The 27,956-nt window shown below is 39.0% G+C and overlaps 1 protein-coding gene across 1 annotated transcript; it reads right to left on the minus strand.

Moving 5' to 3' along the window:
- On the minus strand, window positions 1–27,861 carry LOC115224300 (enolase). The gene is made up of 13 exons (XM_029795131.2): window positions 27,712–27,861; window positions 15,714–15,814; window positions 14,953–15,048; window positions 14,772–14,830; window positions 13,074–13,143; window positions 11,750–11,817; window positions 10,469–10,610; window positions 10,209–10,298; window positions 3,638–3,840; window positions 2,999–3,138; window positions 2,137–2,253; window positions 1,414–1,522; window positions 1–313 (listed from the first exon to the last, which is right to left on the minus strand). The coding sequence occupies exons 2-13, from the start codon at window positions 15,796–15,798 to the stop codon at window positions 191–193; spliced, it is 1,302 nt and encodes a 433-aa protein (XP_029650991.1). The 5' UTR covers window positions 15,799–15,814; window positions 27,712–27,861; the 3' UTR covers window positions 1–190.
- Window positions 27,862–27,956: the final 95 nt, after the last annotated feature.

A 27,956-nucleotide genomic window follows, 5' to 3' on the forward strand; every position in this document is an offset into this window, starting at 1 on the left:
TCCCGATTATTATTATCTGTACTTTTATTAGTACCCGTGCATTACATGAGTTCTAAAAGATGTATATATTCTGGTTATACAGATATTACAAATTAAATTTACAAGATACAGTAAAAATTGACCTGTTCTTTTTTTTAAATCAGAGTCAAAAGAATGATGGAAATAGAAGAGAGGAATTTCATCACGCAATTTATTTAGGGTGGCGGAAGTCTTTGCCAGCAAATTTGGCTTTGGAACCCAACTCTTCTTCAATACGCAGAATTTGGTTGTATTTTGCCAGACGTTCTGATCGGCAGGGAGCTCCAGTCTTGATCTGAGATGAAAATGAAAAAAAAGAAAAATCAAGTATTTTATAAGCATAGACAACTTCACAAATAGTTCAAATGTCAGCAAAAAAAAAAAAAAAAAAAAAAAAAACAAAAACCTCTTAGGGCTACTTATTGATAAAAGGGCAGGATTTGAACTTAAAATATTGAAAGGTGAATTAGTAACTAAATACTGCAATGCAATAGATTTCATGCTTTGCTGAATCTGTACCCAACCATCCTCAATGATATTAAAATAATCACTAACAATGGCAGAAAGGTAGAAATTTGAAGGGAAGGATACAATCAATTATAACATTCTAGGCATCTGACAAGTATTTTTATTAATGTTATCAACACTAGAAGGGACGAAAGGCAAAGTTGACTTTGGCAGGATTTGAACTCAAAACATGAAGATCCAGAAGAAATACTGTAAGGCATTTTATCTAACACTGTAAAAATCCTACCAATCTATTGTTCTATAAATGATAATCGTATCTAAATGCAGCACAAGCCCAGCAGCCTAGAATGTAAAGACCTGGGAGAAATACTGCAAAGCATTTTCACTAACCCTAAGGACTACACATCCACTGCCCTCAGAATGTAAAGACAGACGAAATGTTGCTAAGAATTTTGTCTGGCATGCTCACAACTGTTAGCTTGCCATCTTTCACTACCTTAATAATGATAATAAAAAGGACAAAAGGGGTAAAGACCCTCTTTGGTCATGAATGACCATGGGATGCACTTAGAAAAAGTTACTCTCTGAGGGACAAGTCTGAGCAAGGTTGTTTTTACGGAAGATCAGCAATCGCCCATGCATGCCAGCCTCCGCTCTCCACAGCGCCGATGTTATCCAAAGGAAAGGCAAAGGCTGATACAGCTAGGCACCAGTGATGTTGCATCTCATTTCTAAAGCTGAGTGAACTGGAGCAACGTGAAATAAAGTGTCTTGCTTAAGAACATAACACACAGGCTGGTCCAGGAATCTAACCTACTACCTCATGATATTGAGCCCGACGCTCTAACCACTGAGCCATGTGCCTTCACCATAATGAATAGGTGCCTTCACCATAATGAATAGTAATAACAACAAAAATATGCTTACCTGTCCAGTGCAAAGACCAACAACCAAATCAGCAATGAAAGTATCTTCAGTCTCACCACTGCGGTGAGAAACCATCACACCCCATCCTGCATCTTGAGACATCTTGCAGCTATTGAAGAAAGAAAGTGAATAAAGTTTAAGGAGGAAGAATAAAATACATACCATATATGCCAGCATATGTAAGACAGGCTTCTTCTCATTCTTCAATATAACAAAGAAAATTACCATGCATCTAATATAACTGTATTATAGAGTGGGTACTGAGTGTAAGGGTATGAGTTGTCATCATCATTTAATGTCCATTTTCCATGCTGGCATGTGTTGGACAGCTTGATGAGAGCTGGTATGGCCTGGGGCTGTACCAGTTTTCATAGTCTGTTTGGCTTGGTTTCTATGGCTGGATGCCCTTCTTAACATTAACCATTCTGCAGAGTGAACTATGCACATTTTATGTGGCACCAGCACCAGTGCCTTTCAAATGGCACCAGCAGCAGTGCTTTTTATGTGGTACCTTGGTTTTAGGATCTCAATTCCGTTGTGGTGGGCATGTCTTCTCAAGTACAGCAATAAAAAAATTCAATTTTTTTCCTCCGGCTAAATATACCAGTAGAGTGAGATTGCGTCTTAGGCAAGATTGTGTGTTATACACCAGCAAATAAAGCATATCATCATCATCAAGTGGTTAAAGATGTGAGGGGAAAAAAATGATTGTGTAATACTTACGCTTTGATGGATTCAGTAACTGAACCAATCTGGTTAACTTTAAGTAGTAAGGCATTAGCAGCCTTGATATCAATTCCCTTCTGAACTCTCTTGGGATTGGTGACCAAAAGATCATCTCTGGAAAATACAGATTGACAAATTAGATTCTAACATTCATAAAGATTCAATTAGATTCTAACATTCTTATACAGATCGACAAATTCGATTCACTGACTTATCTCTTAATGTCATAAAAACCACCACAACAACTGTTCATTGATGTGATAGAGAAATAATTCCACTAATAACATGAAAACTTGTGAGGTTACTTGATTTGTTAGAAAATGCAACAAATTTCCCTCAAATCATGACATTGGTTTACAAAAAATTAGAGACATTGGGAAATGTAGTCTAAGATATACTATCCTAAAACAAAAACACATGGTTTCTACAGAGGCATTTATTGCCTAAAGGACACATCCCTATTTATTCAAAGTCCAGAAAAAAGAAGTGATTCTGGATGATACATGGAGTGTGAAAGTTGGATTATACCACAATACCTTTCTTTTACTTAACCTTACACTTATAACTAGTATTGTTCATGTAAATTGCTTGCGATATTTGTTCCAGCTATTTACAGAGTTAAAATCTTGCCAAGATCAACCAACATTGCAAGGTTGATAAAAGTCAATCATTCAAAACAGCTGGCCTACTGTTTATATTAGAATCAATTATCAAAATAAGATAAGCAAAGCCAGCATAGAAATACTAAAAACTTGGGAAAGAGGCATACACACACTGATGTAGTTCATACAATAGGACATATGCTTCATGGCACACACAACTGCCCTGACCAACCACCACATAAACATGTATTACATACCCAACAATCTGGATTGACATTTCTCCAGTAAACTTAGAGTAAGCTTCCCAATCATCTTGGTCAAATGGATCCTCAATTGAAGTTACAGGGTAATCCTTGACAAAACCCTTATAGAGATCAGCCAGTTCATCAGAAGTTAACTGCAAAGAAAATTAATTGAACATAATTGGCAACATATCATTTTGACTGTATTTCAAATGAAACGAGCTGCTTGTGTTAGGTTAATAAGTTTTGAAATTAAGAATTAAAAATTTTAGTAAAATAATGCTTTCACTACTACAATGATATTTAGAAGAAAATATTCATGCATACAGTTATGATGGAAGACTTAATTTGAAATATGGACAAAGAGGTTTTATCAGGACCAAGAGGCCTCAGGTAGATTGGCATCAAATATGGGAAAAGTAGGGCAGGTAGCCACTTGCTGTCTCCCCACTCAAAGACTTCAAATGAATACCAGAATGGTTAAGCAGATAGGATAAAACTTCAGTATGGTAAGTAGGGCTTGCGATATCAACATTAAGTTGCAGTGAGAGTGGACGAGCGAGGGCGAGAGAGAGAGAGAGAGAGAGAGGGGGGGGGGCGAGAGAGAGTGAGTGAGAGAGGGCAAGAGAGAGAGAGGGTGAGAGAGAGACTTACCCATTTGCTGGAATCAGAATTAGGGTTCTTGAAGTCCAGATCATACTTCTTTTCTTTACAGAACTCAGATGCAGCCACATCCATACCAATCTCAATTTTGTCAGAGTAACCAGCATTAGCAATGGCAGTTTTTAATAATTCAAGACCTTCTTTGTTGTCTTGAATATTAGGGGCAAAGCCACCTTCATCTCCAACATTGCAGGCTGGACAAGAGAAAAATCAACGTAAGAAAGTAGCTATTTTATATTAGTAAATGTCAAGTAGAGTTGTGTGTCTTGCTTAAGGACTTCAGCAAGTAAAGCGTTGTTTTGCTTGAAGTCTTTAGCAAGTAGAGGTATGTGGCTTGGTATTTAGCCTTTTAGCATTGAGACCAGCCATATTCAGCCAAGGTGGAGGCGTGTTTCTTAATGGTTAGGATGTCAGCATCATGATCGTAAGATTGTAGTTTCGATTCCTGGACTGGGCGATGCGTTGTGTTCTTGAGCAAAACACTTCATTTCACGTTGCTCCAGTCCACTCAGCTGGCAAAAATGAGTAACGCTGCGATGGACTGGCATCCCATCCAGCTGGGGAACATATACGCCATTGAAACTGTGAAAACGGGGGCATGAGCCTGGCTAGGCTTTAAAAGGGCGCATTTATTATTTTTTTTTATATTTATATTCAGCCAAACTATTTCATCTGTTTCATGTTCAAACCAGCCAGACCTAGCCTCTTATGCGAAACCTCAGTGTTATTCCAAAACTAAATGATCACATCAAAATCTCAAGGCTACACAATAATGCAGGATTAATTCAAAACAAAGTGAATAAATAAGCGCTACATTTGACAGTAATCTTAATGCTAAAGGGTTAGGTCAGGTTTCATTCATGAGAGGGTTCAAAATATCTCATGAGTTCAAGACAAAAGGGGAGACACATGGACATATTCCATCTAACTCTAGCATAGCTGCTCAATATAGGAAAGTCTTTGCTGGTCACTGCTATCATGCTGAACAATAGGCCATATTAGATCTCTCTTGGAGGCCTCAGCACTAATTGAGGATGAAGACCCCTCAACTACATAGATGTTAGTAATAGAGACTAACATGGAGTTCAGGCTCTACTAAAGCTAATAGAAATTGCTTTTGTGGTGTGGTGAAATGCTTCTGTTGCAGCCACTTGAAGAATGCTTTTAGCAAGTGGAGTTGTGTGTCTTGGCCAAGGTCTTTAGTGAGTGGAGCTGTGTGTCTTGGCCAAGGTCTTTAGTGAATGGAGCTGTGTGTCTTGGCCAAGGTCTTTAGTGAGTGGAACTGTGCGTCTTGGCCAAGGTCTTTAGTGAGTGGAACTGTGCGTCTTGGCCAAGGTCTTTAGTGAATGGAGCTGTGTTCTGGCCAAGGTCTTTAGTGAATGGAACTGTGCGTCTTGGCCAAGGTCTTTAGTGAGGAACTGTGCGTCTTGGCCAAGGTCTTTAGTGAATGGAGCTGTGTGTCTTGGCCAAGGTCTTTAGTGAGTGGAACTGTGCGTCTTGGCCAAGGTCTTTAGTGAGTGGAACTGTGCGTCTTGGCCAAGGTCTTTAGTGAATGGAGCTGTGTGTCTTGGCCAAGGTCTCTTTAGTGAATGGAAATGTGCGTCTTGGCCAAGGTCTTTAGTGAGTGGAACTGTGCGTCTTGGCCAAGGTCTTTAGTGAATGGAGCTGTGTGTCTTGGCCAAGGTCTTTAGTGAATGGAGCTTGTGTCTTGGCCAAGGTCTTTAGTGAATGGAACTGTGCGTCTTGGCCAAGGTCTTTAGTGAATGGAAAGTGCGTCTTGGCCAAGGTCTTTAGTGAGTGTGGAACTGTGGTTGGCCAAGGTCTTTAGTGAATGGAGCTGTGTGTCTTGGCCAAGGTCTTTAGTGAATGGAACTGTGCGTCTTGGCCAAGGTCTTTAGTGAATGGAACTGTGCGTCTTGGCCAAGGTCTTTAGTGAGTGGAAATGTTGCGTCTTGGCCAAGGTCTTTAGTGAATGGAGCTGTGTGTCTTGGCCAAGGTCTTTAGTGAATGGAACTGTGCGTCTTGGCCAAGGTCTTTAGTGAATGGAACTGTGCGTCTTGGCCAAGGTCTTTAGTGAGTGGAACTGTGCGTCTTGGCCAAGGTCTTTAGTGAATGGAGCTGTGTGTCTTGGCCAAGGTCTTTAGTGAATGGAACTGTGCGTCTTGGCCAAGGTCTTTAGTGAATGGAACTGTGCGTCTTGGCCAAGGTCTTTAGTGAGTGGAACTGTGCGTCTTGGCCAAGGTCTTTAGTGAATGGAGCTGTGTGTCTTGGCCAAGGTCTTTAGTGAATGGAACTGTGCGTCTTGGCCAAGGTCTTTAGTGAATGGAACTGTGCGTCTTGGCCAAGGTCTTTAGTGAATGGAACTGTGCGTCTTGGCCAAGGTCTTTAGTGAGTGGAACTGTGCGTCTTGGCCAAGGTCTTTAGTGAATGGAGCTGTGTGTCTTGGCCAAGGCTTTAGTGAATGGAACTGTGCGTCTTGGCCAAGGTCTTTAGTGAATGGAACTGTGCGTCTTGGCCAAGGTCTTTAGTGAGTGGAACTGTGCGTCTTGGCCAAGGTCTTTAGTGAATGGAGCTGTGTGTCTTGGCCAAGGTCTTTAGTGAATGGAACTGTGCGTCTTGGCCAAGGTCTTTAGTGAATGGAGCTGTGTGTCTTGGCCAAGGTCTTTAGTGAATGGAACTGTGCGTCTTGGCCAAGGTCTTTAGTGAATGGAGCTGTGTGTCTTGGCCAAGGTCTTTAGTGAATGGAGCTGTGTGTCTTGGCCAAGGTCTTTAGTGAGTGGAACTGTGCGTCTTGGCCAAGGTCTTTAGTGAGTGGAACTGTGCGTCTTGGCCAAGGTCTTTAGTGAATGGAGCTGTGTGTCTTGGCCAAGGTCTTTAGTGAATGGAGCTGTGTGTCTTGGCCAAGGTCTTTAGTGAGTGGAACTGTGCGTCTTGGCCAAGGTCTTTAGTGAGTGGAACTGTGCGTCTTGGCCAAGGTCTTTAGTGAGTGGAACTGTGCGTCTTGGCCAAGGTCTTTAGTGAATGGAGCTGTGTGTCTTGGCCAAGGTCTTTAGTGAATGGAGCTGTGTGTCTTGGCCAAGGTCTTTAGTGAGTGGAACTGTGTGTCTTGGCCAAGGTCTTTAGTGAATGGAGCTGTGTGTCTTGGCCAAGGTCTTTAGTGAATGGAGCTGTGCGTCTTGGCCAAGGTCTTTAGTGAGTGGAACTGTGCGTCTTGGCCAAGGTCTTTAGTGAGTGGAACTGTGCGTCTTGGCCAAGGTCTTTAGTGAATGGAGCTGTGTGTCTTGGCCAAGGTCTTTAGTGAATGGAGCTGTGTGTCTTGGCCAAGGTCTTTAGTGAGTGGAACTGTGCGTCTTGGCCAAGGTCTTTAGTGAATGGAGCTGTGGTCTTGGCCAAGGTTTAGTGAATGGAGCTGTGTGTCTTGGCCAAGGTCTTTAGTGAGTGGAACTGTGCGTCTTGGCCAAGGTCTTTAGTGAGTGGAACTGTGCGTCTTGGCCAAGGTCTTTAGTGAGTGGAACTGTGCGTCTTGGCCAAGGTCTTTAGTGAGTGGAACTGTGCGTCTTGGCCAAGGTCTTTAGTGAGTGGAACTGTGCGTCTGGCAAGGTCTTTAGTGAGTGGAACTGTGTGTCTTGGCCAAGGTCTTTAGTGAGTGGATGACTGTGCGTCTTGGCCAAGGTCTTTAGTGAATGGAGCTGTGCGTCTTGGCCAAGGTCTTTAGTGAGTGGAACTGTGTGTCTTGGCCAAGGTCTTTAGTGAGTGGAACTGTGCGTCTTGGCCAAGTCTTTAGTGAGTGGAACTGTGCGTCTTGGCCAAGGTCTTTAGTGAGTGGAACTGTGCGTCTTGGCCAAGGTCTTTAGTGAGTGGAACTGTGCGTCTTGGCCAAGGTCTTTAGTGAGTGGAACTGTGCGTCTTGGCCAAGGTCTTTAGTGAGTGGAACTGTGCGTCTTGGCCAAGGTCTTTAGTGAGTGGAACTGTGCGTCTTGGCCAAGGTCTTTAGTGAGTGGAACTGTGCGTCTTGGCCAAGGTCTTTAGTGAGTGGAACTGTGCGTCTTGGCCAAGGTCTTTAGTGAGTGGAACTGTGCGTCTTGGCCAAGGTCTTTAGAGTGGAACTGTGCGTCTTGGCCAAGGTCTTTAGTGAGTGGAACTGTGCGTCTTGGCCAAGGTCTTTAGTGAATGGAGCTGTGCGTCTTGGCCAAGGTCTTTAGTGAGTGGAACTGTGTGTTGGCCAAGGTCTTTAGTGAGTGGAACTGTGCGTCTTGCCAAGGTCTTTAGTGAGTGGAACTGTGCGTCTTGGCCAAGGTCTTTAGTGAGTGGAACTGTGCGTCTTGGCCAAGGTCTTTAGTGAGTGGAACTGTGCGTCTTGGCCAAGGTCTTTAGTGAGTGGAACTGTGCGTCTTGGCCAAGGTCTTTAGTGAGTGAACTGTGCGTCTTGGCCAAGGTCTTTAGTGAATGGAGCTGTGTGTCTTGGCCAAGGTCTTTAGTGAATGGAGCTGTGTGTCTTGGCCAAGGTCTTTAGTGAGTGGAACTGTGCGTCTTGCCAAGGTCTTTAGTGAGTGGAACTGTGCGTCTTGGCCAAGGTCTTTAGTGAGTGGAACTGTGCGTCTTGGCCAAGGTCTTTAGTGAATGGAGCTGTGTGTCTTGGCCAAGGTCTTTAGTGAATGGAGCTGTGTGTCTTGGCCAAGGTCTTTAGTGAGTGGAACTGTGCGTCTTGGCCAAGGTCTTTAGTGAGTGGAACTGTGCGTCTTGGCCAAGGTCTTTAGTGAGTGGAACTGTGCGTCTTGGCCAAGGTCTTTAGTGAGTGGAACTGTGCGTCTTGGCCAAGGTCTTTAGTGAGTGGAACTGTGCGTCTTGGCCAAGGTCTTTAGTGAATGGAGCTGTGTGTCTTGGCCAAGGTCTTTAGTGAATGGAGCTGTGTGTCTTGGCCAAGGTCTTTAGTGAGTGGAACTGTGCGTCTTGGCCAAGGTCTTTAGTGAGTGGAACTGTGCGTCTTGGCCAAGGTCTTAGTGAGTGGAACTGTGCGTCTTGGCCAAGGTCTTTAGTGAATGGAGCTGTGTGTCTTGGCCAAGGTCTTTAGTGAATGGAACTGTGTGTCTTGGCCAAGGTCTTTAGTGAGTGGAACTGTGCGTCTTGGCCAAGGTCTTTAGTGAGTGGAACTGTGCGTCTTGGCCAAGGTCTTTAGTGAGTGGAACTGTGCGTCTTGGCCAAGGTCTTTAGTGAATGGAGCTGTGTGTCTTGGCCAAGGTCTTTAGTGAATGGAGCTGTTGTCTTGGCCAAGGTCTTTAGTGAGTGGAACTGTGTGTCTTGGCCAAGGTCTTTAGTGAGTGGAACTGTGCGTCTTGGCCAAGGTCTTTAGTGAGTGGAACTGTGCGTCTTGGCCAAGGTCTTTAGTGAGTGGAACTGTGCGTCTTGCCAAGGTCTTTAGTGAGTGGAACTGTGCGTCTTGGCCAAGGTCTTTAGTGAGTGGAACTGTGCGTCTTGGCCAAGGTCTTTAGTGAGTGGAACTGTGTGTCTTGGCAAGGTCTTTAGTGAGTGGAACTGTGCGTCTTGGCCAAGGTCTTTAGTGAGTGGAACTGTGCGTCTTGGCCAAGGTCTTTAGTGAGTGGAACTGTGCGTCTTGGCCAAGGTCTTTAGTGAGTGGAACTGTGCGTCTTGGCCAAGGTCTTTAGTGAGTGGAACTGTGCGTCTTGGCCAAGGTCTTTAGTGAATGGAGCTGTGTGTCTTGGCCAAGGTCTTTAGTGAATGGAGCTGTGTGTCTTGGCCAAGGTCTTTAGTGAGTGGAACTGTGCGTCTTGGCCAAGGTCTTTAGTGAGTGAACTGTGCGTCTTGGCCAAGGTCTTTAGTGAGTGGAACTGTGCGTCTTGGCCAAGGTCTTTAGTGAGTGGAACTGTGCGTCTTGGCCAAGGTCTTTAGTGAGTGGAACTGTGCGTCTTGGCCAAGGTCTTTAGTGAGTGAACTGTGCGTCTTGGCCAAGGTCTTTAGTGAGTGGAACTGTGCGTCTTGGCCAAGGTCTTTAGTGAGTGGAACTGTGCGTCTTGGCCAAGGTCTTTAGTGAGTGGAACTGTGCGTCTGGCCAAGGTCTTTAGTGAGTGGAACTGTGCGTCATGGCCAAGGTCTTTAGTGAGTGGAACTGTGCGTCTTGGCCAAGGTCTTTAGTGAGTGGAACTGTGCGTCTTGGCCAAGGTCTTTAGTGAGTGGAACTGTGCGTCTTGGCCAAGGTCTTTAGTGAGTGGAACTGTGCGTCTTGGCCAAGGTCTTTAGTGAGTGGAACTGTGTGTCTTGGCCAAGGTCTTTAGTGAGTGGAACTGTGCGTCATGGCCAAGGTCTTTAGTGAGTGGAACTGTGCGTCTTGGCCAAGGTCTTTAGTGAGTGGAGCTGTGTCTTGGCCAAGGTCTTTAGTGAGTGGAGCTGTGTCTTGGCCAAGGTCTTTAGTGAGTGGAGTTGTGTGTTTTGGTTAAGGTCTTCAGAGAGTGAAGTTGTGTTGGCTAATTGTAATAGATTGATTAATTAAAACAGAGATAGTAAGTAGTCAAAACTGCTAACTAAAAATAAAAGTTAATTTATTTACCATCTTGTCCGTATTTTTTCTTAATGACAGCCTTGAGATGATGATAAATCTCTGTACCCATTTTCATAGCTTCAGTGAATGATTTGGCACCTGGAAAATATACAACATACAATAGGTTAGTGAGTGGGGAGAGGTGGAGGGATGGATGTCAGTAAATAAAGGTGAGGAGTATGGAGCGAGAGAGAGAGAGAGAGTGGATAAGACAGAGAAAAAGAGAAAGGGGTGAAGAAAACAACAAAATGGCTAGAAAAAGTAGTTACCGGTTGGGAGAATCATGAACTCTTGCATGGCCAGTTTATTACCAGCGTGGCTACCACCATTGATGACGTTAAAGGCAGGGACTGGAAGAATAACTTCTTTGTTACCAGCCAAATCAGCAATATGGCGGTACAGTGGAACACCCTGAAAATACAAATATATTCAGTCTATGTATATATATCTTTTACTTGTTTTGGTCATTAGACCGTGGCCATGCTGGGGCACTGCCTTGAAGAACTTTTGGCTGAATGAATCAATCCAAGGATTTATTTTACTGAAGCTTGGTACTTATTCTATTGGTCTCATTTGCTGAACCACTGAGTTATGGGGATCAAAACAGCAACACCAGTTGACAAGGCTTCAGTTTCCGTCTACCAAATCCACTCACAAGGCTCCGGTCAGCCCAAGGCGATAAAAACCTTGCCTGAGGTGCCACATAGTGAGACTGAACTCAGAACCATGTGGTTGGGAAGCACACCTCTTACCACACAGCCACACCTGCTTCTACACACACACAAATTGTGTATGTGTGTGTGTGTGTGTATATATATATATATATATATTATATATATATATATATATATATATATATAACCTTGTTTACTACCTACTTTTCCATGCTCACATATATTGGATGGAATTTCTCAAGGAAAATTTTCTAAGGCCAGATGCCCTTCCTGTCACCAAGCTTCACCTGTTTCGAAGTAAGCGGTAATATTTCACTATAGTCAGACAGGTTTCCACAGAAGATTGGAAACGAAGGAAACAGCATTCATAATGATGGCACCCATTTACCTATCATGTGCTTTCAAGAACAAGGCTAAAGTAACCACACATGCATGTGTGTGGACACACGGACACACACACACAGGTGCACCATCATTTAATGTCTATGTTGGCATAGGCTGGAAGGTTTGACAGGATACAATGGGACTAAGGACTGCATTGCACTCCAATGTCTGGTTTGGCATGGTTTCTTTTGTTGGATGTCCTTCCTAATGCCAACCAATTTGACTGTGTACTAGGTGCATTTTTCATTCCATTATTACTAATGAGGCCACCATACCGCTTGCAAGACTTCACACCTCTGAACATCATTTATACCATTTCTTAGCCTGGAGAAGGCCTGTAAAGGTAAAGGGCCTTGCCCTTGTTATCTTTGACGGACGAACTAAAAAATGTAAAGCAAAGTTGAGTGGGTGGCGGCGATAAAAGAATATCAGCAAATGGGGTAAAATGGCAAAGAAGGTCTTAGTGAAGTTGAAAATTAAATTGCTTTTTACCTTGGCAGCAGCTCCAGCCTTGCAGACAGCAAGGGAGACACCGAGGATGGCATTGGCACCGAGCTTACCTATAACAGAAAATGAAAATTGTACATTCACAAAGTTTCAATTAACAACAGTATTAAAACATCATCATCGTTTAATGTCTGTTTTCCGTGCTAGCATGGGTTGGACGGTTCGACCGGGGTCTGGGAAGCCAGGAGGCTATGCCAGGCTCCAGTCTGATCTGGCAGAGTTTCTACAGCTGGATGCCCTTCCTAACGCCAACCACTCCATGAGTATAGTGGGTGCTTTTTGCATGCCACCAGCACAGGTGCCAGGGGAGGTTGGCAGTGACCACAATCGGTTGTTGCTTTTTACGTGCCACCGGCACAGAAGCCAGTCAAGGCGGCGCTGGCATCGGCCATGTTCAGATGGTGCTTTTTACGTGTCACCGGCACGGGTATCACAACTACAATTTCCATTTGATATTTATTTTGATGTTGATGTACTTGACTAAATAGGTCTCCTCAAGCAGAGGTCACCCTACGATCCAAGGTAAGTACAGCAGGTCGTTCTGCAATCCAAGGTACTTTGGATGGGCTGGGGCTATGCGAAACTGGTGCAGGAAGCAGCCATGAACTCACATTATTTGTCGGGTCTTTGCAGTCACAGCATATCTCCAGAGATTTGGAGATGTGATCCAAATCACATCTGATATTCAAGGCTCTGAGTTGCCTGTTCTAAACATGAAGTCTAACACAATAATATACAACTACATTATCGCATAGCCTAGTGGGTACAGCGTTGCACTCACAATCGCTAGATTGAGGTTTCAATTCCTAGACCGGGTGGTGCGTTGTGTTCTTGAGCAAAATACTTCATCTCGTGTTGCTCTACAATCACTGACATCTAATGTGTTGTATACATTGCACCTGTTCAGACAATGTTGATTTGATGAAGAGAGTGAGCTAATGTGTAGCACAAACATTTGATCGCTATAAGTCGTTTGGTAAAAGCTGAACACTCATATATTGTCTTTGACAGGAGAGCCCGTCATATTTTAACCAATGGACAGAGAATATCAATTATAATCTATCAAGTTGCTTTGTCAATTAGTAAAAGGAAAAAAAAATGGCAACTTGAGTATTAAGTAACATTTATTACATTTCTTCACAAATGTTTGAACTATTCTCAAATGCCAGATAATGTGGTTGCTACATAAATGCTTTTGATTGTAGGAATGTCAACCGTGTCAAGGTTGATTCAGGACTAAACGACAATCCAATTTTTGTAATAAATAAAATAAAAATGAAGGCTAAATGAAGTAGAGAAAAATTCATACTTTTATTTTCAGTTCCATCCAGACTAAGCAAAAATTCATCAACAGCAGTTTGATCTTTCTCGTCCATATGCTAAAAGAAAAACAATCAGGTCCTTAATGAGTTGTGTCAAATAGAAAAGACATGTCATGATAAAAACTGAATCTTCAATATGAATAGAATAAAAAAAAAAAAAAAAAAAAAGGTTTTGTAGAGTTAGGGTAAAATCATGATGGCATGGGTTAGATGGTTTGACGGTATATCAACAAGCTACAGACTATGTTGGATTCCAATGTCAGTTTTGGAATGGTTTCTACAATTGTATGGAATGGAGAAGTGGCTTTATGTCAAATATTGAGAGGCCAAAGTATGATAGAGGAACAAAAGTCACTCTCATATAAACTGTGTCATTCATTTACAATCTTCTGAAATAGCATGACAGACTACCGAGCTGTGTGTGGTTTGAAGGACTAGACTAAATAGCTATTTCTTTACTACCCACAAGGGGCTAAACACAGAAGGGACAAACAAGGACAGACAAACGGATTAAGTCGATTATATCGACCCCAGTGCGTAACTGGTACTTAATTTATCGACCCCGAAAGGATGAAAGGCAAAGTTGACCTCGGCAGACGAAATACCTATTTCTATTTCTTTACTACCCACAAGGGGCTAAACACAGAGGACAAACAAGGACAGACAAACGGATTAAGTCGATTATATCGACCCCAGTGCATAGCTGGTACTTATTTAATCGACCCCGAAAGGATGAAAGGCAAAGTCGACCTTGGCAGAATTTGAACTCAGAACGTAACGGCAGACGAAATACCGTTAAGCATTTCGCCCGGCATGCTAACGTCTCTGCCAGCTCGCCATCTTACTTAATTTTATTGACCTCAAAAGGATCAAAGGCAAAATTAACCTCAGTGGTATTTGAAATCAGAACACAAAGGGCTGGAAGAAGTGCTGTTTGTTAGATACATTAATGATTCAGCTAGCTCACTGCCTTAACCCTTTATCAAATATAATGCTTATTCATCCACATAATAAAAATAAAAAATTAAAAAAAAAAAAAAAAAAAAAAAAAAAAAAATCGATCATATATTGCCTTGTAGCATCAAGATTTTGAAGATATGATTGTTTATTTTTAGAATGACATGAGTGGTTGGATCTGGCCAGGTTTGACATAAGACTTGTAGAATATTGAGGCCAGATATGGCTGGTTTAAATGCTAAATAATCTTTCCTACTGTAGGCACAAGGCCTGAAATTTTGTGGGGAAGAGGGGACAATCGATCGCTTCAATCCCATTTCATAGCTGATACTTAATTTATCAACCCTGAAAGGATGAAAGAAGGCAAAGCTGACCTCGGTGGAATTTGAACTCAGAACGTAAAGACAGATGAAATGCTGCAAAGCATTTGGCCCAGCGTGCTAACAATTCCGCCAGCTTGCCACCTTAGTAATAACAACAACAACAATCCTTTCTATTAAAGGCACAAGGCCTGAAATCTGGGGAGAGGGGGTCTAGTTGATTAAGTACCAGTGCTTAACTGATACTTATTTTATCAACCCTGAAAGGATGAAAGGTAAAGTTGACCTCAGCGGAATTTGAACTCAGGACGCAGCGATGAGCAAAATACTGCTAAGCACTTTACCAGGTGTGCCTATGATTCTGCCGGCATGTCACAATAATAATAATATTCAATACAGAAATATTACCTTGCCCGGAAGTTCTTTTGCAATGATTTTATTCACATTGTCAACGGCTTTAAAAACACCTAAGAGAAAAACAGAAGAGATAATTTCGTTAGAGAGAAAAAATTTATATAAACCAAATTTCTAATAAATTCTCAAACACTTATATTTTGAAATAGAGAAATATCAAACGAAAACACTTAACTCTTTCCATGATAGTTTTTTTTATCTTGGTCTCTCATTTCTAAAGCCTCATGGATACCAGTAGATGCACCGCTAGGGACAGCAGCACGGAACATTCCTACAAGGAGAAAGGAAAAAAAATGATTATATATTGTTTGTACATTTGTACACATAAACACAAACACACACAAACACAAGTAGTATTACAAAGTAAAGCATATTCTATAGAAGAAAAATATTTATATATCATATAAAGTTGATTGCTTTCCATCACCTCTTACTAAATTTGGGGATTGCTGATTCAGCAAGAAACTTGAAGTAATGCAACAAGTCCATTTTAATCTTTAACAATTACATGCATACACACATAATATATGAGAATACATACATAAAACATACAAATCTGCACATACATACATATATAAAAATACCCTGTTGTTGATGTTGAGATTCCAATGAAGGTGCCTTGGATCTAGGTTAGAAACTGGTTCTTTCTCTATTGGCAAGAAATCTTGAAATAAACTGAATAATGACATGCACACATATGCACATATATACAAATTCATATAGGTATACATATACACATGCACACACAGTTTTACTTAAGATACTTCATACCGTTTTCTTCCATTTTGTAAATGTACACAACATTCATGTATAGGGAAATGTTTCGTAAATCCCAACTTACACAGCATTCAAGTATTTACAGCATCGACGTTTATATAGTTGCAGTATATGTAAATGCAAAGTCAGTTTTAAATCAAAAGAAGGAATATTACCAACCTTTGTCAGTCCACAAATCAACTTCAACCGTGGGGTTACCACGGCTATCAAAGATTTGGCGACCATGAATCTTTTTGATAACCATACTTGCAGATTTATAACTGAAATTAGAAAAACAAAAGACAAAATTTCATTAATGTCATCGAGACAATTATTTCTGGAAACAAACAGTTCTACTCTTAAATGATGTGACCTAGAGCAACTCTTTGTACTCATCTCCATGATATAGAATAGAAAAATATTTAAAATTGTTTTAACCAAACTCTTCCTAATGAAGAATACCAACATGTCGCTACTTTGGACAAAAACAACATCAATGACCACCAAACTCTTGAGCTAATAAAGAAGTGCCAATGTATTTGATCGACCTGTGAGAAATAACTATCATATTCCCTCAAATTATATATACCTTAAAATATTTACCCCACCACTCCAGAATAGATAAGGTTTCTGATATAATAAAAACTGGTCATAACTGGAATATCTTGATCAATGGTCAGATCAAAAAGGGCTGAACTACAGTATCTGAACTGCACATACTTGGTACATCTTCCCCTAAACTATCCCCTTTACTACACACAGCCAACCCATTTTGCATACATGCATGCCTTGTATGAATATACTTCTGATTGCTTTAAACCAATGCTGATGGCTTCAACAAAATCCCTTCTATTATACTCAAACACTATAGCCCAGAGTTAGCCCCCTATACTCAGCAAACTCTTTAATCTTTCCCTCATTACAGGTATAACATGTTATAGTGTGTCCATACCCAGTGCTTTGCCTGCACTGCCAATATCTTGAAGGGAATAGGGGCAGACAGCTAGGAACAATTTTTCTCATCAAACTGCCCCTGATTTTACAATACAAACTACTTGTTTTAACCCAGTAAGTCCCAGGGTACTTAAATTTCTGAATATTACTTTAATTTTTTTACAGATGATTGAAAATAGGTTAAAATGAAAAAAATAATTATTAAAACTCCTTTACTTCAAGTAGAAATGGAAATACTCGGTGTCCTATAAATAGGACACTAAGATAATGCGATATAGTTTATTTTATGTTCTCATCTAGTGTCCTATTTATAGGACAAGGGGATTTAATGGGTTAAAGTAGTCTAATTAAAACCTTCCATCAAAATTTCAGCTTAATGACAATGTTATTTGATTAAATAATTTTTTTTTAAATTGACAGAAAGAAAGGCAGTATATTTCATTAAAAATATGGTAATGAAAAGGTTAATGTTCTCCAACATTCTAAATGTCTCTCTCTCCTAAAAGACCATCAGTATGGTTCCCACAAAGCCAGATCCACTGGGAGTCTAATCTCCTAAGTCACCAACAAATGAGATCTTGTCTTGGAGAAATTTGGTGAAAATAAAGTTGTTACTCCTCAACATTAGCAAAGCTTTTGACCATATTGGACAATATAGTATTACATACACTACATTAGGAAATAAAAGACAGGGTGGTCATGACTAGGTCTGTTGCTTAGTCTCTGGGCTGAAAAGGAGGTAAACAACAAAAACACTCAGTAGGTCCCCATTTCTTCTTAGTTACCTCCATATATTTTAGGTCTTTTTCAGCAAGGTAAATTTTTTTTTTTGCATATGTGAAACAGTTTGCCCCAGTTAAAGAGGATGTTGTGGCAAAACACAGAATGCTATGTTATTTACCATGAAAGAACCTCTCATATGGACTTGCGGTGCATAAAAGTACTCCTGTCTAAATCATTGGCAGGTGATAATCATCAGCTATGGCTGCTGGAACTGCCAGATCACATGATTTTGGCCTTCCTTGACCTTGTCAGTGAAAGACATCCACAGCTAGTCATAGTAGCTGACTCCCCTACCCGCAGTGATATAAATAGAATTTGTCTATTCAGGCACTTGTGTTGCAAATAGCCAATTAAGCAATTTGCATTGTTAATCAAGCCTTTACTACCAACATGTCTTTTGCTTTTTATCATATCTTACTATTTTTTTGTTTAACCCTTTAGTATTTAAACTGGCCATATCCGGCCAAAATATTTAATCTGTTTTATGCTGAAACTGACCAGATCCAGAACCTCACACCTACCCTACAATGTTATTCTACATTAGGTAATTACACCATCAAGATCTTGAAGATATGAGATAATGCATGATTAATTCAAATCAATGGGAATCAATAAGCATTATGTTTGATAGAATAATCTGAACACTAATGTTAACTCCATAGATACCAACTGCTAGTTTTACAACACAAGGTTTCAAATTTTGAAGTGGTTTCACTATTTAACTTAAATATAATTTCAAGAAACTTAAAATATGTTTCAAGTAACAATGAAAAAGTTATTTCATTAAATCTTTTCAAATTCTTGATTATTTTCTAAGTAAAGTGAAAACATGGACATTAAGTTTATGCAATGGGCTAAAGATGTGGCCAATAATTTTATTCTTGTCTTAGATATCTTAAGTAAAATAAAAGTTGACCTGGGGCTAAACAACAATACAGGTCTTTTTTGGGGCGGGGGTCGGGGTGCTTTGCATCTATTATCTCATATCAAAGACTGACCATCTTTAATGTGGATGCATCGTTTCCCTAACAGTAGTGAAGGTGATAAGACTTCTTCCAAATTACAACTGACTAAAGATTTAAATTTATAAAATCTGTAACGAGCATGTTAGTTACCTTTCAATGATACATATGCTATAATTCTACATTTTCTCATGGAGTCATTTTGTGTGGAGACAGGTAAACGTGTTGAATTACATTTATTACCAACACCATTAAATAATTTTTATGAATTTTAGTATTTAAAAAAACACACACACACCTGATTAAATATAACTTCAGTCTACACAAATAACAAATACTAGTAAATTTTTGCAGTATTTTTAAAATTTTTTTTTAAACAAAATTGTACTGCATGAATTCGAAAAGTCGGTGAATAGATTAAGCACAAATTGAAAAGCAACTACTACTATATTTAAGCTGAAGCATGCCAAGGAAAGGAATTTGATTAAGATATTTTCTCAAACTCAGAATATTTATATTTACATTCTGAAGCAGGAACAGCTGAGTAATCCCTTACTGATGCAGATGCAGCCCCGTACTGAGGCAGGTGCAGCCCCATACTAAGGCAGGTGCAGCCCTGTACTGAGGCAGGTGCAGCCCCGCACTGAGGCAGGTGCAGCCCCGCACTGAGGCAGGTGCAGCCCCGGACTGAGGCAGGTGCAGTCCCATACTGAAGCAGGTGCAGCCCTATACTGAAGCAGGAGCAAACTATGGCAGCCATATAAAGCAGATGCAGCTCACAGTAACTCCATACTGAGGTAGGATTAGCCCACAACAGCTCCACACTGAGGCAGGTGTAGCCCACTGCAGACCCATACAGAAACAGAAGAAAAAATACAGTAACCCCAAACTGAAGCAGAAGCCATATACAAAGCAGGTGCAGCTGACAGCAGCTCCATATGAGGGAGGAGCAGTCCATTGTAACACCTTACTGAGGGAGGGGCAGCCCACAGCAGTTTCTTACCAAAATAGCTTGTAGAAATCCCTTATCAAAGCAAATACAGTTTGTAGCTATCCCTTACTGAAGCAGGCACACCTAGCAGTAGGTAAACCTAATTTGCATTAGTTACTAGTTTATGCTAATATTGTAATATTAATCCTATTCTAAACAATTTTATCATCAGCCTCAAAATTCTGATTAAAGAAATTATGATTGTTTCAAATTATAATTCTGTATGGCAAAGGATAGAATTCAAATACAGTGCAGTGGGGGTCAATAAATGTTAACTAAGAAAACAGTTAAGAGAAAAGGAGCATTGTTTCAATGATGAAGCCTGCAGAAGGAAAGCAAAGAAGACAATCAAGATGTAGCCATCAAATCGCAACCAATTCTTTTGGAAAACGAAAAATGTACCTAGTGGTTGGGAAGGGCATCCACCCATAGAAACTGTGCTAAAAATAGATCATTCAAATCAGATGTGGTTCTTTAACCTGTCTAGGCATGCAGTAAATCTGGATATGATCTATCTGACCAATATCACTATGGAAAGCAAACAAAATATGATGATGGTTATGTATATAAATATACATTAGTAATTGACTAATATTTTCTCACCAGAAAATAATTTAGCTGGCATTTTCTTAATGTCCCATGCATTAAATATGTTCACAGGGATTTACTCTTCATCCAGTAGATTTCATAACATCATAAATTTAGAATCAGAGAAATAATGAAATTTAGGAGCAATCCCCTGATCCTTTGTCATAATCTGATCAAAGAGGAGAAACCTTCAAATTTTGGCATAAAGCCAGTCATTTCTGGGAAGGGGGATAACTCCATAAAATCAACACCAGTGCGCAATTGGTACTTATCGTAGCGATGATGGTTGTGCTGTTGTAGTGGTGTCCTTCTGGTTGTGTGAGGTATGTAGATGAGATACAAAGATGGTTGTTTTGAATAAAACAATGGTAGCTTGAAATAAGATGGTAGTGGTAACCAATCTCTATTCAAACCAAAGAAACTAAGTACCCATTTTTTTTTTTTTTCATTGCTTATACTATTTATCATTTGTAACTCCTGACAGAAATGTCTTTTTTTTTTTTGGCACTCGTGACGAGAAATTTGAACATACGAAGCACAAAAGCTGGGACAGACAACACAGAATATCCTGTTCAATAGTCTAACAGTTCTTGACAGTTAATTACCTCGGGCATGAGCTTTATCAACCCTTTGAAAAGATGAAAGGCAAAAATCGACTTGGGCAGTATTTGGACTCAAGAGTGCAGACAGACATTCAGGACAAACACTGCAAAATATTCAACATTATGCCAAGTGAGGATGATGGTAACACTTGCTTATAAGTATCACATGATACTTATATCAGGCGGCGAGCTGGCAGAAACGTTAGCACGCCGGGCGAAATGCGTAGCCGCATTTCGTCTGCTGTTACGTTCTGGGTTCAAATTCCGCCGAGGTCGACTTTGCCTTTCATCCTTTCGGGGGTCGATAAATTAAGTACCAGTTATGCACTGGGGTCGATGTAATCGACTTAATCCGTTTGTCTGTCCTTGTTTGTCCCCTCTGTGTTTAGCCCCTTGTGGGCAGCAAAGAAATATATAAGCATCACATGATGTCAAGATGAGGAAACAGTCAGTCAGTCAGATACATACACACACACACACACACTCGATAGGCTTCTTTCAATTTCTGTCAACCAAATCCATCTACAAGGCTTTAGTCCAGTGGTTTTCAACCAGGGTTCCGCTAGTACAGTCCAGGGGTTCCACAAGAAGTTACAAAACTGCTAAAATCGGCAGATATGTATGCATAAAACTATTAAATTATTGCACAGGGGTTCCTCGAGCCAGTGGAAGGTTTCCTTGGGGTTCCACTCCAGCAAAATGTTTGAAAAGCACTGCTTTAGTCAGTCTGAGGTAATAGATGATACTCGCTTAAGATACCATGCAGTAGAAATGAACCTGAAACCATGTGGTTAGGAGACAAAACTTCTTACCACTGACATATCTGCACACACATGCACACAACCAACAACTTGGAATCTACAGAAAAGACTTTCAATGTTATATGAATGCTGTTGCATCTCTGAAAAACTTACAAATTCATGATGACCCTCATAACCACCCTTTCTAACTTTTGGATACAGTTAGGTGTTGTGAAGACAGATTTTTTTTTTTCACGTGCCTGTATTAGAATATCAAGAAATATTGTAAATGAGAAGTATCAACAGCTTAAAAATATTAATATAATAAATGAAATCTATATCTGGAATCGATTTTTGTAATTTCTTCAAGACTTATACACGCCCTAATACCATCAGTATTTACATATCAAATTTGAGTGCAATTGGATGGAGGATGCCCGAGATCCTAGAAGACACATACACACACAGAGAATGGATTATATATATATATATATATATATATATAAAGTAAACATATATAAGACTCAGTTAATGTTGTCAAGTAGGTCAGCCTTGCTAAACTAGGCCATTGACCAAAGACATTACAGTCATGGCTATCCGTTCTTTTTATATATCCAAGACTTCTTTAGCTTAGGTGCATTTTTTTTTTTACGATGGTAGGTCTGATTAAAGAGAAATTTAGCTACTGTTTCTAACAGGTCAAGTAACCATGTAAAGGGTTCCTTGATGGCTTGGTAGTTAATGTAGTTGCTGACCAAGGAAACATTTCAAACCAACTGATATGCAATATGTGTATGTATGTATAATGTACACTTTCATATATATCCCACATTATCTTGTACCGACTAAGGATTATTGCCGAGATGTATGAAACTATTGGTAACCATTGTATGAACTGCATAACACATACACACACACATACATATATACTATTATATAATTACATGGTGTCATCAACATTTATATATTCTTTTATTCTTTCTTTTACTCGTTTCAGTCATTTGACTGTGGCCATGCTGGAGCACTGCCTTCAGTCGAACAAATCGACTCCAGGAATTATTCTATCAGTCTCTTTTGCCGAACTGCTACATTACGGGGACATAAACACACCAGCATTGGTTGTCAAGCGATGTTGGGGGGACAAACACACACACACACACACATGATGGGCTTCTTTCAGTTTCTGTCTACCAAATCAACTCACAAGGCTTTGGTAGGCCTGAAGCTATAGTAGAAGACACTTGCCTAAGGTGCCACGCAGTGGGACTGAACCCAGAACCATGTGGTTGGTAAGCCAGCTACTTACTACACAGCGCGGTCGTTAGCCTCAAATCGCCAGGCCTGGCTGGCGTTTGTGAGAGATGCAGCATTGAGGATGAATGAAGCCAGCTCAACCCACCCCGGGTGAATGCTGTCAAGTCAAGTCAGTCAGTCACACAGCCAGTACTGTGCCTATATATTGATTATTTAAGGTTACTTTAATTAAAAAGTAATTAAAATTTCAAAACCCATTGGTGACTTTTGAGCTACTTTACATTTGGCTTATTTGTAGTTCTAAACTATATACCTTTCACCTAATTAGTTTTTTTTTTCCAGGGCAGAATAGAATTTTTGGTGCTGCTTTAGCATGTGGCCCACTGCAATGCCTGTAATTTATGCTGAGATGACCAGGTCTAGTTAAGTATTAGGGCTAACGTTTAGGTTTGGGTTAGACTGCACACTAACATGTAAATCATGTAAATGGTCAGGATGCTAAGGAGGCATTTTTTTTTGTTTTTGTAGACCTAACTCAGTCACAACCACAAAGTTGTGTCACACATCACACTAGCTCTCCACCTCAAACCTGTATTAACGACCACTAATAGCACCGCTCATTGTATACATCTATCTGCATAGTGGTTCTGAACCGTTTTTCACCTATGAATCCCTTTGATTCTTATTTTACTTGATTGGACATCCATTGCCACTTGATGTATGTATATATAAATCTTACTACATAATTAAATATCGTTAAGAATTCTATAAAAAGATTAAAGTATTTTGTGTATTGTGGAAGTATAACCAATTTATTGTACATAATTTGAACAAAATCTTATGAGGGCCCCCAAGGATCTGATGGACCTTGATCAAGGACCACTTATTCATGCACCACAGCTAATTATTCGTTATGCCAGCAACATTCTGGAATTTATTGCAGATAATATTGCAGTTACTGAAGCATAATAAATGCAATTATCTGCAATAAATTCTAGAACTTTGCAAGTTCATATCCCGTCTAGGCCGACTTTGCCTTTCATTTTTTCAGGGTCGATAAATAAGTGTCAGTTGAGCAGTAGGGTTGCTGTCGTCGGCTGTCATATACCCCAGAAATTGCTGGTTTTGTGCCAAAATTTGAAACCAACATTGCAGTCAGAAATTCACCTAAGTCACGTATAACCAAGGTGCACTAAAAGCCATCAAGGGGTTTGAAATTTCAATGACCTTTCACTAACCTTAACCAATCTACCAGGAAAAAAAAAAAAAAATTTGAAAGAAATCAATAACCCAAAATACTATCGATGTACTAACTGAATATCGATGCATTGCTATTATCGAATTACATTTTGTAAATTATATTATTAATAATGAATAAAATGTTTACAACCAGAAATATACCTTTTTATTTTAGCCCCTTGGTGATTTTTTTGGGGGTCACAAACTTATACTTTTAATGAAAAAAAAATTAGGAAAGATATTTTTTAAAAAATCGTTTCCATTCGTACGAAGGAGTAATAAATTCGTTAAAAAAAATGCAAGCATACAAATTTGTAAGAAACCAAAACAGAAAAATATTTTATATATATATAAATGATCAGAAAAGTGCTTCGTTAGATGTTCACCTTAAACGCCGCCGCAACACAATATCAAGGTCAAGGATGAAGTTGAAGGCTGTTCGCGATCTGAAGGTCATTACAGCTTGCATTATTACAACTACACAAACTTGCCGAAATACGTAACAGGATATGGAATCTAGCAGATAACAGTCGTAAAAACAAGGCCGCCAGATCACAGAAAACCACAAAGATTAAACATAGAATCATTACATACTTTATCATAAGACATTGAAACTATGTATGTACTATGTGCATGTCTATCTAATTCCTTCAAACTACTCATTTCAGAAGAAACTTAATAGGCACTCGAATCAGCAGCAGCGGCAGCTAGTGAAAATGGGAGAAATAGGTTTTAAACAACCAGCAAAAATAGCAGGTATTGTCGTCTCTAAAGGAAGAGGTTGTGTGGCAAGTGATGGGTGCGGAGATATGCACTGTTATTACATGTAGCATCTGCAGTAGAGATAAAGGAACGGAATCTAGGCGACTAGCACTATCCCAGTAAAATATAACCAAAGAGTACCGAGCAAGGACTAGCATAAATTATCATTCAGAGTTGGCACAAGAAATCAATAAAGCAAAAGCGGTATCAATGCGCTAAATGAGCACCCGATATCAACGGACCATGTAGTATACATACGCACATACATATACAGGCACAAATAGATTTCTGCTTTACGAATCTTTATATGAGTGGGGTGGAAGAAATGATAAAACTGTGCCGTTCATACCGTTTCTAATATCAGTGGCGACTTCTGTTTCGCGATTTCATCTGGAAATCGAAACCATAACCCCATGATATAGACGTGCAGCCGCACGTCCAACAAAGAGATAGTCAGCGGCGCCGTGACAAGAGCGATGACATTGACATTATAAAAAATGTCACAGCCTTATAATGTATACAATTTTAGTCGAGTCAGTCTCTTGCTACTCAGAGTTTCACCCATATATAGGTGCCCAGGATCTGTAATGCAGAAATTGGTGACGTAATGGTCAAATGCAGATTTAAAAAGTTACCCAATTATTGCAAGATAAATCAACATTCCGAGGCTATTTGCTATTATCATATAGTCATCAGGACCGCCAATCCAAAGTAATTTATATTGCAACGCAGCTTTAACAACTAAATATTATAAAATAATAGACAGACATTGTTTAAACAAGGCAGTTTTTGACAAGCCTACATCACACTTCCCTGTTCATAAAATACAATTTGAAACTTTTTCTTCCATATCTAAGACTCGTTATACTAGTCCACAGTTGATATTTCTAAGCGGGTTAACTTCAAATACTTAATATATTACCAAGGATAATATATTATAAGTGAATTAACTAACACTCTCAATTTAAAGTACCTTAAAGATATTTTAAGCACCAATTCGAGAAAGTCCCACAAATGTCACTAGAACTTTTTCCCCTTTCAACCTAAAATCAGTTTTAAAATCATTTTTTAAGATCGTAGTACTTTGGACAGATGAGGTCTTCAACCTTTTTTAATTGATTAAAAAGATTTGGGTCATTATCTACTGAACAAAATAAGATAAGACATAAACAGTTGATAAATTAATACACGTTTAATGTAGAATCACGTACAAGAAATATATTTTTTTTTCTTTAATCGCTCTTAGAAGACAGCTGTAAAGATTGTTACCACCAGTGGGGGTAAAAAAAAAAAAAAAGTGACATTATTGATGAAATCTTAACACCAAAGTTTAAACATCATGAAATGCAGAAAGAAATTTGGAGACGGTTTATATCGCGTCTCCTTTTTGAAACATTGGTTATTTTCCACGATTTATATATTTGGGTGATTGACTTGATGTGCATATTGTGAGAGGAACCTACAATTGTTACATTGTAATAATGTAGATCAATGTAGTGAAAAATTAATATATATCCCTGTCGGTCGAAACAATTAGTTGAACTGCACTTTATATATATATATAATTATATACAGACACACTTAACCGTGGTTATTCAATATTGGTTATTGTATGCTTTGATGTCTGTGTGTATATATATGCGGCTGAATATTCCATATACGCTTGTACCCTTAACCTAATCCGTCTTCCAGCACGATCAGGTGATTAGAGTCGTGTGTGGCAATCGAATTACAGGTACAGAAGTTACAGGTACAGCGAATCAAGAGGGTTGGTGGGGGGGATAAATAGATACACACACGGCCCTCAATATCTTACTGGTACTCATTTGGGTCGACACAAGGGATAAAGAAATACGTAGCCCAAACCCACCAGGATTTGTGAAGCTAAAAGAAAATTAAGGATAAAAAGTGTGCAAAGCGAAATATTGAAGTTAAATAGTCAGTTTCACGAATATCATCGATGACGTCACTGATTCCGTGATCAGTGGTATTCGATATATATATATATATATATTATATATATATATATATATATATATATATATATATATATTGCAGTAGAAGAAATAGCCAAATTTTTGGCTGCTATTTCTAAAAAGCTCGGTATGTGGTAAAGCAAATTATTTTACTTTACCCTATTTTTATATACACACATTAGTTATGCATATAACAATTATTTATTTGGTGTATATAGCACCATATATATACATACACACACATTAATTATGCGTTTATTAACATTAAAGTTACAACACATTTGTGTATAATTTACATATGCATCTGTGAAGATTGAGCAATATATATATATATATATATATTGATATTTGGTATAAGCACACAGAGTGACTCGAGGATCGAGAGTTTCGTGCGTTGGCACTTACCACAGTAATATATTAAAATGGACAATATATAATAATATATTAGTTGCTTTTACTAAATATTAAATAAAACAAATATGCAAATTACTCATATTTTAAATCTTTAATATCCTGACTGCACCATCGAACATCATATATATATATATATAGTCCTAGAGGGTGACAAGGTGACAACTTGAAAAAGAAGCTGTCTTGCTACAAAGTAGAAAGATGACTCTGAAGGTGAAAAAATAATTTAATCCATAATCGTTAGTCCAACATCTCATATATATATATATATATATTATATATATATATATATATATATAAGCATATACCTTGCATACATACATTGATCACACATACACACATATATATATATATATATATATATATATATTTATACCCATGCATGTATAATTAATATGTGGGATGTTTCTAATAATATTAGCCAATGTCCAAGACATCTGCGAATATATACAGAATTTATCAGACAGAAAACAAGAGAAGACAAGAAAATGAAAATATCTATTGTGCTACAAAAAAATAGCTAATGGTTTCTCTTCAGTTTTTCTTCTTTTTTGTTCGTTTAGTTTAAATTAAAAGCCAATAATTGGGGGAAAAAAAAGACAAAAAAAACCGTTCTTCTTTTCTTTAAAATTATTATTAATCAGTAACAGAAACATAGAATGAAATGTAAGAAATGTAAAGTAAAGCCTGAAAAATATCACCTTCAAGGACGTTGTGTCAAGGACACCAAGTCAAGGTCATAGGAATGGAGATTATATATATATATATATATAATAAGAGGTATTACATATTCATTCGTGTTTAAAAGCTTATTAAATAACATTGATAGTGCTGAAGGCTTTCAGGTTTAACAACAAAAAGGGTGAGAGGTTAAAGGGATTGCAACTAATAGGGGTGATATAATAAGATTTTTTACCCTTTGTCCTTAGTTAAGATGAAGATGTGCTCAAAGTGACGGCTTCAAGACGAAGACGCTGTGGCTGGGATAGATAGTTATATATATATATAGTTGTATAGATTGCTCTATGTACATATATGGGCATAACTCGTGACCACGAGAACTGACACCGCAAAAAAAAAATATTTATTGATATATTTTCGAAATTACAAATAAGATAAATGTTTGTTTAGTAAATAAATTTCGTTTAATTAAAAAAGTTT

The sequence above is a fragment of the Octopus sinensis genome, linkage group LG25 (assembly GCF_006345805.1).
Source record: "Octopus sinensis linkage group LG25, ASM634580v1, whole genome shotgun sequence".
Taxonomy (NCBI): domain Eukaryota; kingdom Metazoa; phylum Mollusca; class Cephalopoda; order Octopoda; family Octopodidae; genus Octopus; species Octopus sinensis.

What these genes read in the sequence shown, in the direction of transcription:
- LOC115224300 (XM_029795131.2), bottom strand. Translation starts at nt 15,798, where the DNA reads ATGGTTATCAAAAAGATTCATGGTCGCCAAATCTTTGATAGCCGTGGT. An exon ending in ATTCTGATTCCAGCAAATGG is followed by an intron (nt 3,139 to 3,637) that starts GTAAGTCTCTCT and finishes TTTTCTTTGCAG; the next exon opens with TTAACTTCTGATGAACTGGC. An exon ending in ATGTCAATCCAGATTGTTGG is followed by an intron (nt 2,254 to 2,998) that starts GTATGTAATACA and finishes TGTATTTTCCAG; the next exon opens with AGATGATCTTTTGGTCACCA.